This window comes from Halichoerus grypus, chromosome 4, assembly GCF_964656455.1.
Source record: "Halichoerus grypus chromosome 4, mHalGry1.hap1.1, whole genome shotgun sequence".
NCBI classification, from domain to species: Eukaryota; Metazoa; Chordata; class Mammalia; order Carnivora; family Phocidae; genus Halichoerus; species Halichoerus grypus.
In genome coordinates this window covers 69,107,900-69,124,774 of record NC_135715.1, presented here as the reverse complement: position 1 = coordinate 69,124,774, position 16,875 = coordinate 69,107,900, and the positions used below count along the sequence as shown (strand labels likewise).

The window sequence follows — 16,875 nt, the reverse complement described above, 5'->3', positions numbered from 1 at the left end:
AATAACAAGTTTATAGTTGTATTTTATGAGGGGGTAGAAAGATGTTGGTTTGACTTCTGTGAGTTTGGTTTCTGGTACTTGGACCTTCCCTAGCTTCTAGAATATGATATAAAATAAATCATTTTTTTAAATCTAGAATGGATAATTATTTTTTTCTATATATTTATAGAAGAACAGTCGATCTTTCTGAGATGATAGGAGAGCTTGGGAGAATTGAAGTGGAAAATTAAGGCCCACCTTACTGGTGAAGATAGTTTCAAGTTTTGATAAAGTTTCCTTGAAGCTGGCTAGTACTCAATAGTGAGTAAACACACATGGCACATTCTAAAATTTTGTATAAAACAGGAGTTTGGAATGCTGAGTTGGAATTTAATTTCTAGGCAGAGGAAAGAAAATGGTGCTTTCTTCCAACCTGAGAGTGGCAATACTTACTAGATGGACACCTTTTGAATTCCTCATTTGATCCAGTTGCTTTCTCCTGGTCATGGAAAATGGCCCAGAAATGAAGACAGAGCAAAGGAGATGCTTTTTGGGGTAAGGGTAAGGAACAGGGAGAGAAGCCAAGAATAAAAAGGAAACAGCTTGGAGGTAGTTGAGAAACAAAGAATCAAAGGGGAAATTTATATTTTATAGATTTTGGTAATAAAGGAAGAATAGGCTTCCTTGTAATTAGTCACTCAGTGCAGTTTCTTGGACCCTCTTAATGTGCTTTCTCCTCTAAAAAGTGGAGATAATGGTAGTACCACACTCATGAGGGTACACGAAATACTGCACGAGAAATGCTTAGCATAGGATGTGACTGGGGAATGCGCAATAAATTACTATTATAAGCACTGGAATAAAAGAAAGTGGCTTTTGCTAATTTTTATATTGATTCCCAGTTTTATTAGGTAGTAATAACAGAATGTCTCATCTAGTATGACAACATGAAACAAATTGGTATTTTGAGATTTGTTTCATGGCCTAGTATGTGGTCCATTTTTTTAGATGCTCTATATGAATTTGAGAAGATATTGAGGGTACAGAGCTCTCCTCCCATTAGATTAGGCTTCTTAATGGTAATATTTAAATCTGTATCTTTACAAACTTTTTGCTTAATATCAGTTTCTGAGAAACTTTTGTTTTACTCTTGTGTATATAATAAGCAAGATAGTAAGATATTAAAAAACTGCTAATCATATAAGGCTAAATTGTGTCTGTGATCCATTTTTAGTGATCCATTCAGTCTGTGATCCATTTTTAGTTAGTTTTTGCATGTGGTGTGAGATAAAGATCATGCCATGAGTTATAAAGTTTTTCCATTGACTACACCTGAATTTGCACAGAATTGAGCCAGCTCAGTGTATGAAATGGCTAGGATGTTTCAAGTGCTTTTCATAAAATGTGTGGTGTCACCTCAACAATCAGGGCACCGTTAGATCCAGCTTCAAAGCCATTGAAGTCTTCATGCTGCCACTTAGATCTGGAAGGTTCAGATAGGATAGTCTGAAGAACATCAGTGGCATTGGAAACTGGGGAAGAAGCTTCAGGCTAGCTCATTTTGTCCTGTCCTGTGGTGTCTACGAAGGCTGCACCTCGGCCAGCTAAGATAATTGATGTTTATCCTAACAGTTTATCTTAAACAGTTATTGTTCTTTGACCTAACAGATTTCACAGGTTTTCTTGGTAGCTTGTGAGGGAAATTCCTCTTAAGAAATGCCTTCTCTTTTCCTTTACTTATTTACTCATTCATTTATTCTGTAACATTTATTGTGCACCTTTTCTGGACGACTCACTGTACTAGTGAATGTGTTACCTGGGAGTGTCAATGTGGACATTCTTTCAGGCATTCTAGAAGTTCTACAGTGTATAAAATTAAAAGCTAAAGACATAATTCAGGAGAAGAAAGTTCTTAAGTGAAAAAGACTCACATAACTCTTGGGTGCATATATATCTCCACTCGCTCTAGATGCTGGTGATGGAATCAGAAGAATGGGTTTTGCTTTTATTAACTTTACTACCTGAAGTCACGAACATTGCTGAATCCTTGTCAGATGCACTGGTGGAAGGCATAACATTGCCTTTTTAAAAATAAGTTTTATTGAGGTTTAATCAACATATAAATTACCCATATTTAAAGTATACAATTTGATTCATTTTGATGTGTGCATACACCTATGAATCCACGCCTCCCAGCATTTTACTGTGCCCCTTGGTCGTCCCTGCCTCCCATCCCTCCACACCTACCACCGGGCAACCACCAATCTGCTCTGTATCACTGTAGATTAGCTTACATTTTCTAGAATTTCATATAAATGGAACCGTATAGTATGCATGCTTTTTGGTCTGGCTTCTTTCACTCGGCATGATTATTTTGAGATTCATCATGTTGCAACATGAATCCATAATCTTTTTATCGATAAATAGTATTCTATTGTATAGACATACCATGGTTTATCCATTCACTTGTTGATGGACATTTGTTTCCAGTATTTAGTTATTATAAGTAAAACTGCTATGAATATCAGTGTACAAGTCCTTGTATGAACGCATGCCTTTATTTTTCTTGGGTAAGCACCTAGGAGTGGAATGGCTAGATCATATGATATGTATATGTTTAGGTTTTTAGAAGCTGCCAAATTTTTTCTAAAATGACTTTACCATTTTACATTCCCACCAACAGTGTATACAAATTCCAGTGTCTCCAAATTCTCCCCAATGCTGGATATGGCCAATCTTTTTAAATTTTAGCCATTCTAATAGGTCGGCAATAGAATGTCACTGCATTCTTTAATTTGCATTTCTTTAATGATGACGATGCAGAACACACTTGCATGTACTTATTTGCCATCTGTATTTTGGGGGAAGTATTGGTATATTTTGCCCATTTTTAAATGAATTGCTTGTTTTCTGTTTCTTTTTTTTTTTTTAAGAATTATTTATTTGTTTGAGAGAGAGGGCGCGCATGAGTGGGGGAAGGGCAGAAAGAGAGGGAGAGAGAGAATCCCAAGCAGACTCCCTGCTGAGCAGGAAGCCTGATGCAGGGCTCCATCTAACAACCCTGAGATCATGACCTGAGCCAAAATCAAGAGTCAGATGCTTAATTGACTGAGCCATCTGGGCGCACCAAGTTGTTTGTTTTCTTATTAATTTTCCTCACATGTTCTAGGTACAGGTTCTTATTCAAATAAATGTCTTCCAAATATTTTTTTCCTGGCCTGTGACTTATCTTTTCATTCTCTCCACAGTCTCTTTCAAATGGCAGAAGATTTTAATTTTGATACTGTCCAATTTATTAACTTGTTTTTTAATGGATCAGAGGTTTTCTCTTTTATGTTTTCTTCTAGAATTTATGGTTTTAGAGATATATTTCAGTCTGTGATCCATTTTTAGTTAGTTTTTGCATGTGGTGTGAGATAAAGATCAGTTTATTTATTTTAGCATATGGACATCCAATTGTTCTATCACTATTTGTTGCAAAAACTATCCTTTCTCCCCTGAATTACCTTTGCATCTTTGTCAAAAAAACAGTTGTCCATTTATATGTGGTCCCACATCTAGACTCCCTGTTCAGTTCCATTAATATTTCTGTCTATCTTCATGTCATACTCTCTTGACTATTTTAGCTTTATATTGTTTTGAAATTGGTAGTATTAATCCTCTGACTTTTTCTCTTTTTCAAAGTTGTTTTGACTATCCTTGATTCTTTGCATTCTTGTATGAATCTTACTATCAGTTTGTTGATTTTTTTTTCAGTTTGTCAATTTCTACAAAAAAAAAAAACCTAGGCTTTTGATTGTGATTGTATTGAATTTATAGATTAATTTGGAAAGAATTGATATCTTAATAATATTGAGTCTTCTGACCCATGAATATGATTTATCTCTCCACTTATATAGGTTTTTTGTAATTTCTCTTAGTAATATATTTTTAATGTATATGTCTATCACATCTTTTGTCAGATTTTCCCCTAAATATTTAAGATTTTTATGGTATTGTCTGTTTATATTTTATTTTCCACTTTTTCATTACTAACATAGAAATGCAATTGCTTTTTATACATTTATCTTATATCCTGCAACCTGCTGAACTTACTTATTCTGGTAATTTTTTTGTAGATTCTGTCTGATTTTCTATATAGATGCTCATTTATCTGCAAATATAGTTTTACATCTTCCTTTTCAATTTAGATGTCTTTTATTTCTTTTCTTACCCAGTTTCACTAGATAGGACCTCCAGTACAATGTTAAATCGAGAGTGGACATTCAGTCTTTCCTCATTAAGTATGAGTTATCTGTAAATTTTCCATAGATGTCCTCTATTAGGTTGACAAAGTCTCCTTCTGTTCTTACTTTGCTGAGTGTCTTCATCAGGAATACCACCCTCTAATCAAATGAATTTTATAAAAGTGGTATAATGATAATGATACCACTTAATTTGCCAAAATAGTAATGGCACTTATGTGAATACATAAGTAATTCTTCAACTTGTTGTTATTTATTCTCCATTTTTTATATAATATCTTTCACCTAAGAATATGAATCATTAGTTAATTCACAAAAGGCAATGGTGAAATAAGCAAAAATTTCTTTTTCTTTCTTCCTTCCTTCCTTCCTTCCTACCTTCCTTCCCTCCCTCCCTCCCTCCTTCCTTCCTTCCTTTCTTTCTTTCTCTTCCTTTCTTTCTTTCTTTCTTTCTTTCTTTCTTTCTTTCTTTCTTTCTTTCTTTCTTTCTTTCCTTCATCAGAAAATCAAGACACCAGGCAGCACATTAAATAGCTTAGTCCTGGTGAACAATGATTTGTTTGTTTGTCTGAAACCAAAATTTACAAATTTAGATTTTTAGGTCAAGGAATCTTATTTGAATAAAAAAATAAAAGAAATTTCTGAATACTATCCTTTCTGCTCTCCCCTCTAATACCAAACAGAACCCCAAACATGTGAGAGAAAGCAAAGGCTGAATCTAAGAACCAAAACCAGCAAAAGGAAATCTCATGGAGGCAACATAAAAGACCTCTGATACATTTCAGGAAGTCAGTAGACCAGGTCCAGGATTGGTGAGACCTCTTTCACAGCAAAGCGTGTGTTGAAATTCAGGGTTTTGGTTTGGTCAGACCATCAGACAGTGAGGAAATATGGCTGCTCTAAAAGCTAAAGTTATCTTGCATTGCTTTACAAGATGCACGGAGTTTGTATCGAGGTTAGAATGAGTCTTATGATTCACCAGACCGGTCAGCACATCAGAGGTGTTCTGTCCAATTCTTAACGCATTTTTAAGAGGCAAACGGGCTAACCAGAAGTAATTTGCCAAGATATGAAGGGTCAAGAGGCTTTATCAAAGGTGGAATGCTTGAGGAACTAAGACTAGAAGTGGCCAAGCCGGTTGGGACTCTGAAGCAATAGCTCAGGAAAGAGATAATGAATCCTACCACTGGGTAGTGACAGCAAAGGTACAAAAGAGGACACAGATGAAAAGATGTTTAAGAGATAACATGACATCATTCAGGCAGAATAATCCCAGGGTTCTTAGCTTGAGTCCCTGGGTAAATGGTGATGCCATTTTAGTGAGATCAGAAACTCAGGAGCTGCAGGTTTGGAGGGGCCAGTTTTGTGCTGAGTTCCCACCAAGAAATGTTTGGTATGCAATTGAATATACAGATCTAGAACACTATGGAGAAGTTTGGGATGGGTGTGCATTTAGACTTCATGGTCCAGAGATGAAAGTTGCAATCGGAGGTGAGAATGATGAGTGCCACCACTGCTCCTGCCATCTCAGTTTTACAACAGTCACTTGCCAACTTCCTTGTAGCAAGCACACTTCTGAGATTACACTGCCTAGTATTTGGACAAGAATGTTCAAAAGCTTTATTCTTTTATGAATGCAAATTTCAGTTCAATCCCGTAAACAGAAGATAAAAATACGGACCATCAGCCCTTCCCCGAATAGACCATATGGATGTTTCAGGAAGTAGTGTAGAGAGGGAGACTTGTTTATGTTGTGCCTTCTCCCCAAAGAGCTCCACAACAAGCCCAGAAAAATGTGCCCTTAAGCCCTACCTTAATTTGAGAACAAGCCAGGCAGTTACACCAGCATTTTGCTGAGACTTGCAAAATTGAACAAGGAGGAATGCAAGCGTAAATGAAGCTGGATTTCAAGCCAGTAAGAACTGGTTCTAGAGCTTATTTAAAAAGGTTCAGTCTGCATGCCATTCAAAACTTGTGTTAAGAGTCTGCTTCAGCAAATCCCTGCATCACAGATTCCGGAATACATAAAGATGATTCAGGGGAAGGGTTACTTACTGGAGCCAGCGGGTTTTTTTTTCTCTTTTTACATTTTGTTCAGGACTACTAAATTGTTTGGAAAAGTTGGAGCCGGTTTTTCAATACAGGTTTTTTTAAAGTAGGTGTCTTCCATATGTCTACTTGGTCGTGGTGTTTAAAAAGCATATACTAATACTATCTTTTGGGTTTTCCGTCAGTCTCCTATAGGCTAGGAATCCCCGATCTTGTTTTTCTAACGTCTGTGCTTTTGTATGATGTAATGCGCTGGTGTGGGTAAGGGACTGCTGTACTTGCTGTTTTATGGACAGTGGGTGTTACGTCCCATCTTAGTGCCTTTGTACAGCTTCTCCTCACCTGCTTTGTGAACTCACCCCTCCTCTGAAAACCCTTCCCTTCCCATCCTCCTCTCCATCGGGAAGAGTTGACTAAGTAGCTTGTTTGTGTCACCTCTGCACAGAGTGCTCACTCTGTTGAAATAAATAGTTTGTTATAGTTTTGCTTCCTTCCTAGATTGAGAGGTTCTTGAGAGCAGACACTGGATTTAGCATAGTGCCAGACACATAATAGATGCTCAATAAATGGGCTTGCCAAAGAGAAGGATCGAGAGAAGAAGGGAGGAAAATAGACTTTCGAAGAATCTGAGCAGAAAAGACCTGAGACATAGGAGGAAAAATAAGAGATAATGCAATGGAAGCCAAGGGAGCAATTTTTTTTTAGAGGGGGAAGGGGCAGAGGGAGCGAGAAAGAGAGAATCTCAAGCAGGCTCCATGCCTAGTGCAAAGTCCAAAGCAGGGCTGCATCCTACGACCCTGATATCATGACCTGAGCAGAAATCAAGAGTCAGACACCCAGGGATGCCTGGGTAGCTCAGTCAGTTAAATGTCTGCCTTCGGCTCAGGTTGTGATCTCAGGGTCCTGGGTTCGAGCCCCACATCAGGCTTCCTGCTCTGCGGGGAGGCTGCTTCTCCCTCTGCCTCTGCTGCTCCCCCCACCCCTGTCTCTCATGAATAAATAAATAAATAAATAAATCTTTTAAAATTAAAAATTAAAAAAAAAAAAGGGTCAGACACCCAATTGACTGAACCACCCAGGTGCTCTGCAAAAGAGCAAAGAATTTTAAGAGGGCAAGGCTGGTCATCAGTTTTAATTGTTATCAAGAACCAATGAGGTAAGTACTGAAAATCTTCATTGTATTTTTTTAGGAACTGAGAAAAGATTTCCTCAGGCATAATCACACCTTAGATAATACTGCAGGTGTTGTTACCAACACCAAGCAAAGATGCGTTGGCAAAAGAGGTGGCCATTGACTTCTTAGAGAGAGACATCAGTGGAGTTCCTTGACTTGGTGATATGCATCATATCAGAGTGCTGTACAATTATTTTTTTCCTGGTGGCAAACCCACTGGATAATGGGTCCTCTCAGTTTAAAAACTGAATAGAGGTTCAAAAATAAGAAATATTTGTAGAATATTCAGTACAACCAAGTCAGATTGAGATTTGAAAGATAATTTGGTGAATCCTCACCAGCCTAAAATCGTCCTGATGGATCGTTTCTTGGAAGGTGATAACGAGAAGGATGGTTAGTTGTAAGATCGCACAGTTCTAAACCTGCAGCTTCCTCACAAAAAAAGCAAAATAACTCAGTAACACTATTTAAAACCTACCAAAATTCACAAGGAAATCGTGGCTGCAAAGTGAAGAAATGTCTTTCAACGGAATATTTGAACATTCTAAGACAGGGAAGATAATACCTTACCAGAAAGGATAAAAGGTTCATGAGATGGTAACATCATTTAATATAAAAGACACAACTTCTGGAAGGATAAGAAGCTAGGATAATTCAAAAGAGATTAACATGTTGGATTTTTCTGGAGAATGGAGACCTTCAAAACAATAGTTAATACAAAGTGTAGGAATACAGAATATCCATCGTATATTTTAAGTTACTTAAATTATGCTGTAAGTTTTGAGATTCCTCTGAGCCCAGAGCCCAATATCATCATTCTTTCGGCTGCCTTAAAAAAAGAAAAAGGGAGGGCGCCTGGGTGGCTCGGTTGGTTAAGCAACTGCCTTCGGCTCAGGTCATGATCCTGGAGTCCCGGGATCGAGTCCCGCATCGGGCTCCCTGCTCGGCAGGGAGTCTGCTTTTCCCTCTGACCCTCCTCCCTCTCATGCTCTCTGTCTCTCATTCTCTCTCTCTCAAATAAATAAATAAAATCTTTAAAAAAAAAAAAAAGAAAAAGGGAAGGGAAGGGAAGGGAAGGTATGGAAAGGGAAGGAAAGGGAAGGAAAGGAATTCCACTTTTGGATGTTACCATGAAGCAGGGGCAGGTGTGTACTTAACATTACAATCTCTGAATGTTCTCATGTAGACCAAACCAAGCTACGTTTGCTGTGGTTGATTATCATTTGTTTTGGCAGCCAATTTGAATATTTTGAAAGGAAAGTTTACTTTTTTCATGTTCGCTGATTTAATACTACTTTTAAATAAATATTGTGCTTTGTTTTCACTGCCCTAAAATTTTAATAATAGCAGATTCAAGCTGTTCCCACTTTTCTCTTTAAGGAAATATACTGAAGGAGCTAGAATCATATCTGCTTATATTCCCTGTGAGGGGAGAATGAGTTGAGCAGGAAAGGGATTAATTTGAACATATCAGGAACCCTCCATCCCCCTCCTACATCATTTAAGGATTAGGGCTACCTCTATCATAGGGTAGGGGTTTTTTCTAATTATAGCATAAATCTCAGGAAAATACCATAATTACGTGCATTTTAATATGAAGAGCCTGAACATGGGTACTTTATTATTAAAGCAAAACTCTCAATTATTCTGCTTTTTCTCACTTTCTCACTTTCATCTCATAAACCTTCAGACCTACTGACAGCTCAGTGACGAGGGGCAAGCCTCGGCAGGTCAGCTGGACCACTCCTCAATCATATAGTTGATGCAAAAGGAATCTGCTTAAAACCAAGAATTATTTTAGGAAGATAGAGAAAGACCTTTCAATTCCTTTTAGATTTCAGATACACTTAATAAAGCAGCACAGTGTTGTAATGTAAAGCATGGGCTTGAACAGGAGCTTTGGAGCCAGATAAAACCTATGCTCAAATCTTCCCTTCCCCAATTCCTAGACATTTGATTCAGTGCCTCAGTTCACTCAGCTATAGAACAGGGTGATTAGGAAGAATCAATGAGATAGTGCATGTCGAAGGCTTAAGCAAGGAACCTAGCTGGTATTAAGCATGCAATAAACAACAGCGTATATACTTAATTCTATGCTTCCAGCCAGCCCCTTAAAGACAAAGGCAAAATTATACGTGCACACCACGCAGGTGTACCTGTTGCACACTGTGTAACAATAACACCTTTTCTCGGAGACTCCCATCTCACCTCACACGCACTTTTTTTTCATTATGTTATGTTAATCACCATACATTGCATCATTAGTTTTTGATGTAGTGATCCATGATTCATTGTTTGCGTGTAACACCCAGTGCTCCATGCAGTACGTGCCCTCTTTAATACCCATCACCAGGCTAACCTATCCCCCCACCCCCCTCCCCTCTAGAACCCTCAGTTTGTTTCTCAGAGTCCATAGTCTCTCATGGGAACAATCACACGCACTTTTTGTTAGGCTCATGACGAAACCGTGAATTAGGTAAGAAACAGTCACTGAATAGCTCAAACTTCTGCTTGTCTATTGCTGTATTTCTCCCTGTTAGCATCAACATTTGTGCCCTAGGACTCTACCCTGCTGTGTATTTGAAACTTCAGTGCTGGTCTTGAGATTTTGAAATGATTTTTCTGTTATTAAATCATTATCTCGAAGTTTAAAAAATACTTTTTACTTCTTTACTTTCATTAAGCTGAGGGAGATTCAAGCAGTCTCATGGGCTTTTAAAAATGGTTTGGTACAAACCACTCATTGTTTTGAAGTTAATGATACATTGCTACCTGATAAAGTAGTTCTAAGTCCTGTGAGGGAAGTAGTGTAGGTGTTTCTCAGATTTAGTAAAATAACCTGATAATCTAATATGTAAATACAATTGCTAGGCTATAATTATATGTATAATTGCTGGATTATAATGGCACCCCTGATCTGGATCTAATTGTTAAAAAACAATGCTTTTCTCTTCAGAAAATCTGTTGTGGTTTGAAGACCTGTTGTCAAAAGGGCATAAAGAGAATAGAGAGGGAAACTTCTCTTAGCGTGGAGGTGTATGCTTATCTAGGTAAAGACACCCAAATTCCGAATTTTAACAAATAGTAAAACCTACTTGGCATCCAGGAAACCAAAGTAAATAGTGATTTCTAAACAACCCCAAAATCCTTTGTAATGTTATGTATCTACCGATTCCTAGCACTGGGAAGAGAAAAGGCAGATCTTATCTTCTTTATCTTCTGACCCCCCCACACACACACTGCAGTCAGAACAGAAGAGAGGTGTGAGTGTGAGAGTGTGTGTTGGGGGGAGTGGGGAGGGTGAAGGAGGACAGGAGAGAGGGAGGACACAGAGGACACAGCCCTGGGGCATGGCTGGAGAGGTTATGATTTCTGCACAGTCAGTTAAAGAAAAGAGTGCAGAACATTTCCACATAAATAGAGCAAGGGGGAAGGGAACAAAGGACACAAAAATGCAAAATCCGGAAGAGATAGAAAGCAAACATATAAGAGGTCAAATGCTGGTTTTGCTCAGACCACCAACCCAGCTGACCGTGTTAGCTGAAAGCAAGGCAGAGACCTGCAAGGATAACATTTACTTTTTATCTGTTGAGTGGAGGCCGTCATCACTTCTACCAGCGCAGCGTGTTTGCTAGACCTCTGACTTTGCAGCCAGACTGCAGAACTTTTGGAGCAGTCATCTGCCAGGTAGAGCACAGACAGGATGGAAGGGCGGGTCGGGGAGCGGTGCTGGGTTCCCGGCACTACTGCTCTGCTCCATACACACCCCCAGCGGGTTCCTTCCTGATCATCACCAACTATCTCTCATCTCCTTCTTGCAGCCAACTTCCACTTGGCCGCCTGCCAGATGAGGAATTTCATAAAGACGGATGTTTGTTCCGTCTATGTGGCTCGAAACAAAAGGGTACGAGGGAATGTAAAAATGTTTCCCCATGTAAAAAAATATCTGTAAGAGTTTGAGAAGTAATGAGAAAAATAAGACTTGCAATTTGCGTGGGTATTTCTTCTTAAGTAGTAAGTCGTGTTTACTTTAAGGCATTGCCCCAACAGAAATGCCACACAGCCACCTTCACACTTTGTAGGACCATCTGCAGGAGCATGCGCCCGGGTGCCTGCGTCTGCTCCAATTCCCCGCTCTTCTGCACCTAGTGATTTTTGGGGGGAATCTCTCCTCCCCCCTGCTATTAACTGTTGAAAGGAGGGGCCACTTAGTAATTCTACACCTGTTCGAGTCCACGCCTATCAACTTGCTAAGCTTCCCAAACAAGTGCAGGGTAAAGCACAAGAACATCCGAATCTGGGGCTGAAGTGGCAGTGGCGGCTGCCGGCTTGGGGTTGGGCTTTTTAGATTTTTGTTCAGAGTCTCGAATGTATCTCCTACGATGGCAGTTGATGACAGCAATTTATATTCCAGAACGAAGAACAAACTAAATTCGTCTCAAAATGATTATAAATCGTCAAGACGGAGTAGCCTGCCGCCTGAACTACTCATAGGAAATGACATTAGAGGGAGACTTCAAAGAAACTTGAAAAATTTGGAACCCATTCACCTGAGGCGCCCAAAAAAGAGACCGTCCATATTTCCAGGTAGGAATTGTTTAAGTTTATACCTGCCAGTAGGGAAAAAAAGGACTGTATTTCATTTATTATGATCAGATGTGTTACATTTAAAATTAACTTGGGACATTTGAGAGCTTAAAGTGGCCAGATAAACATGTTTGAATGTAAAAAATAAAATGATTCCTCAATCTGAAAGAACCCCCATCTTCTTCCTTTTCTTTTCTTTGTTTATTGTAACATCTTTCAGAATCTGTAAATAGGCGGCTATTTTATTACTTGTCAGTTGCAGCCAGATCAAGGAACTGCTTTGCTTGCAATCTGGAAGAATTCCATGCTGCATTTCATTTTCTGGCGTATTTTCTTTATTTTGCAAGATTACTGGATTGTTGAGTGAAGCTGATGTTTGTGTGCACCAGAAATTAATACCATTAAATACTCAAATGCATGCTTCAAATTCCTGTCTTGCATCAGAGCCTAAAACCATTTGTAGTAAAGGGCTCAATTAAACAATGTGGATGGTGAAATGCATTACAGCACAGAAGACTCATGGATTTCAGTCTGGATGAAGGGACTCCGATGTCTGCTTCAGGTGTCCATGCCTGGATATTACAGATGTGTAGATCATTTGATGCCTGGGACAGTGACCCCAAACTGAGGTATCACTGGAGAGTGATCACTGGAGAGTCTGAATTATTTAGTCAACTTGATTTCAATGCTTATTTACATTGGAATTTCCTGGAGAAACTAGAAGTGGCCATTTTTGTTGTGATTGATCTATTGGGAGTCTTTACGGAGGATAAATTAGACCCAACTGCCAAGGACCAACTCTGTGATGCTAGAAAACAAAACAAAAAATAATAATTCAATCAGGTTTTACTTCATAAAAATGGAATTGACTTCCCCTAACAGCTGAGTCATTATCCTGCTTTAGGAAATAGCTAGGAGATGATTTAGAAGCACGGGGACTCAAGGCCACAAGCTGAAAATTACATTTCTTAAGGAAGCTGCTGTTTTCATGAATTTCTTCTCGGTTCAGTGATGTGGCTCTGGTGTCAGACTCTGCTGCAGAAAAAGGTGAAGCCCAGACTAGAATGGGCCAGAAGGATGAGTGTTGCAGTGCGAAGGAAGGGACAATGTGAAAAATGCCGTAAGGACGAGCACAGGGGTGTCTGATGTGTCTAGAAAAACAGCTACTTTCTGCCTGCTCTCTTTGATCTGAAGGCACCGAGGATCCCGGGCCGGCCTTATTATTCTGAAGCGGCCTCACAGGGAGCACTTTCTGTGGGGTTGGTTTGCTAGCACTTCTTCAGGAATGTTCTCCCAGACCTTTTCTTCACCTTCTGCCTTTTGCCCTCTTTGGTTTAACATCACCCGGATCCATTTATGTTAGGATGCACCCTGCCTTCCTCCGCCACCACCCGCAGTTACTTCGTGGAGGCTTCTCCTTCTTTCCAAACAGCCAGACCCCAGGGCCCCTCACCTCTTTCTGCCATGATTCCCATTCGTCTTCTCTTTCTATGAGGTCATCTCACTCTGGGCTGTCAGCTACAGCTGCAAAACTGTGGGAAGACTCTTAGCTTGGACTTCACAGAGGTTATCCTTTCTGGGATCTTGAACTGTCATGATTAACAACAGGGTGGTGTGAAAAGGGCACTGCACGGAGGGGAGCTGAGTTCTAGTCTAGACCGTGTCCCTGAGTGGCTCTGTGTTCTCTGAGCCACTCCCCTGACCCTGTGGCCTTCAAGTACATGATTTGTGTCTGCCCCCCTTTCCCTCTTTGGGGACCATGGCAGGAGATAGGCTCTTCTCTTCTTCCAGCATTTCACTCAGGGTCTTCAACTGACAGGTGAGAAAGTTACCTGGACAAAGTCTGGATAATACTGGCTACTTGATTTCTACATTCCTCTTTAATTAAACCATGACTTCGTTGTCACACAGGTTGTCCTAACTTCTCTTTGCAATGGATAACTGCACATCCCACCAACACTCCTAAGCATCACCTGAAAACAGAAATGTACGTGGATTGTGATGACTATTCCCATCTACTACTATGTAGCTGCACATAATGAGCCAATAAGATGTATGTGGGACCTGAGAGTCAGAGAAACTAAGATGCATCTCAGAATTAGCAACTGGCAAAACTAGGGCTCAGACCTGGGTATTTTGACTCAGTGTTGAAGCTGTTTCTGCTCGATTACGCTGCACTCCGTTGTCAACTGTTGTTGCCATTTGTCTGATGGGATTCAAGAGTAGAAGACCCGTCAGCATGCCACTGTGCGTTCACTCTGACCCTTATGAATGCACAGACGTACATACCCTCCATCTCAGGTCTCATGTGCTCAGTCCTGTGCTGTAATTGTTGACCGATTGGTTGATCGGTTTATCCATTCATTCATGAACTATTTGTTTAGTTCTCACACTGTGTTAGGAATAGACCTTCAAGGATCTAACTGCATATCACCCTTCTCTTCTGTCGCCCATCTTTCCTCTAAGGGCCATCTCACACTGCAGAGAGTCATCCACCCAAGATGTAAGTCTGGTTGTTTCATTCCCTTGATTAGAATTCTTCAGTGGTTATCACTGTTCTTAGGATAAAGTCCAAACTCCTTCATGTGAAGTATAAGAGACTGCATAATCTGACCACAGCTTCCCTCCTCAGCTTCTCTCTTGGCATACCTACCCCTTGCATCTCAAACAACTCAGCCAACTTCCAACCCCCATGACCCATCATGTTTCCTCTTCTAGAATACCCTACCTGCATAGTTTCACCTAATTCCCACATTAGTTTTAGGTGTCAGCTTGACATTTCTTCTAGGAAGTCTTCCTTCCCCCATCTGGGTTGGGTCCACTCTGTGTCCTTCTCCTCCTCCTAACACCTGGACTTTTCCCTAGCACAGCACTTATCACGCCGTATTGTAATTGTCTGTTTACTTGTCTGTATCTCCTACTAACCCATGAGCCATGGGCCATATCAGTCTCCTTTACCTTTGTATCCCTAGTACCTATCACAATGCCTGGCACATACTATGTGCTCAATAAATATTTATTCAATTGATTCAAAATGCACTGCACTGAATTAACTCTTGGCATACCTTGTTTTCTGTCTTCTTCCAGACTCTCTTCATGCCATTCTCCCTGACCTCCCAGCACACACACACACACACACACGCACACGCGCTCACACACTCTTACATTCCCATTATGCCTGTGTTTCATTCTCCACCTGGGCTTCAAGGTCCAGTTAAAATCTTCTATCTTCATCTTCTGCAATCATCCGCCTTTCTTCCTCTGACTTCCTGGCATTGTATTCAGTTGTCTTAGGTTGTGAATGGGTTCAGTGGTCACTTTGTCACTTTGTGGCAACTGTTAAATTTTTGTTTGGATACAAACTCTTGGAAAATAGGGACTGTATCTTATATGCCCTTGCATGGCCCACTTGTCCAGGAGAAGGAATTGCACATAGTAGGTGTTCAGTCAACATCTGGTGGTTAATTAACTACTTTGCCATGAAGCTGGGTCCATTCTGTAAGGCCTGAGTCTAGCTCCAGGAAAACACTAGTTGGCAGATAGAGACTGTCACAGGGGAAGGTCTGTATACTGCCTTTCATCATTTTAAGAACTCCTGGTGGGGGAAAAATGCAGGTGTCCCTTGTCTCAATGTGTAATTCATTCATTGAAATATGTGTGCGGCTTCTGCTCCACACCACGAACTATTCTAGACCTTGGGGAGATAGCAGAAAATACTAGTTTCTGGTCTAGGCGGATGGGAAAGAATTTTCCTAGCTGGGTGCCTTGCATGTTGTGCAGCTCAGTAAATGCCTCTTGAATAAAGGGACTCAAAGCACTGAATCTTTAAAGGAAAACATTACACTTAAAAATCATATTTACATACAAACATTAAATACTAACCATTTTTTCCCCTTAAAGAAGCCTCAACAATAGAATGCTAGCTCAAGCTGAAGTTCTGCAATTTCACCAGAGTCTGCGCAGGCCCAGTGTCAAGAGTGTATGTCTCTAGCAAGCCCCAGCCTCGTCTCCCCCTCCTCCTGAAAGAACTCCAGCGGCTCTGTAGCAGTGGGCTTCAGCTCAGTGAAAGAAAGGGGAGAGAGAGAGAAGCGGTCCTAACGTATAGCATACACACAAGCATGTCAGATTGAAATGAGCATCTGCGTCTACACCTGGAGCCAGTGGGGCCCAGGTGCCAGGTGTAATGGGCTGTTCCCTCCGCATTCTTAAGCAAACAAGTTGGTCTGAATAATCAGCTAGTTCTTAAAATATCTTACTGATTTTTACAGTCATCTGCTGTGAAAAGCAAGCGCTCATCTGCTTGGAGGAAACAGGCGGTTCCATGAACTTCCTTGTTGCTTAGTCAGAGGACAAGCGTGGTGAGGACTACTCACGTCCAGAGGAGTAGGGGACTCTGGCCAGCATTCACAAGGCAGATACAAATCTTGATTCTCATTTTTAGCTCAATTCCATTCAAAAGGCATGTATTTTTTTTCAAATCCACAATCTAAAAAAAAAAAAAGTCATTCAAAATCATAGTAGTTTTAAAATCAAAGAGATTTTGAACATTTCTAAAGGAAAACTGTTTTTCTCATTTTCTCGACATGCGTAGGTTTCTATTGGAAACACAAGGTAGCCATTAGAACGATGGCACGGGGATGTGTTCCGGCCTCCCTTAGGGTGGCCAGAAGGAGACTGTGGGGATGGGCAGTTTGATTCAGGTCCCCTACTTATCACAGGCACAGTAAAAGACACTGTCAGTAAGCATGCCTCCTCAAGTATTGTGTTCTCTGTTAGAGTTCTGTCCCTCCGGAACCCTGCTGAATAGTGCATTTGGTGACATTTCAGCAGGGCCTCCAAGGG

At 40.3% G+C, this 16,875-nt stretch overlaps 1 protein-coding gene across 11 annotated transcripts in view; it reads left to right on the top strand.

Annotated features, from left to right (window-relative positions):
* FRY (FRY microtubule binding protein) overlaps positions 1-16,875 on the top strand; it is a 425,755-nt gene that overhangs the window by 88,373 nt on the left and 320,507 nt on the right. For 7 of the 11 annotated variants that reach the window (XM_078070487.1, XM_078070485.1, XM_078070488.1 and 4 more), the window contains exon 2: positions 11,861-12,033. Coding sequence is in view for 7 of the 11 variants with exons in the window: in XM_078070485.1 (XP_077926611.1) it covers positions 11,861-12,033 (173 nt within the window). In the remaining 4 variants the exon portion in view is untranslated. Of the gene's footprint in view, positions 1-6,354; positions 6,379-10,928; positions 11,134-11,267; positions 11,351-11,860; positions 12,034-16,875 lie in introns of those variants that run through there. The other 4 variants (XM_078070482.1, XM_078070483.1, XM_078070492.1 and 1 more) reach the window with 4 other exon arrangements.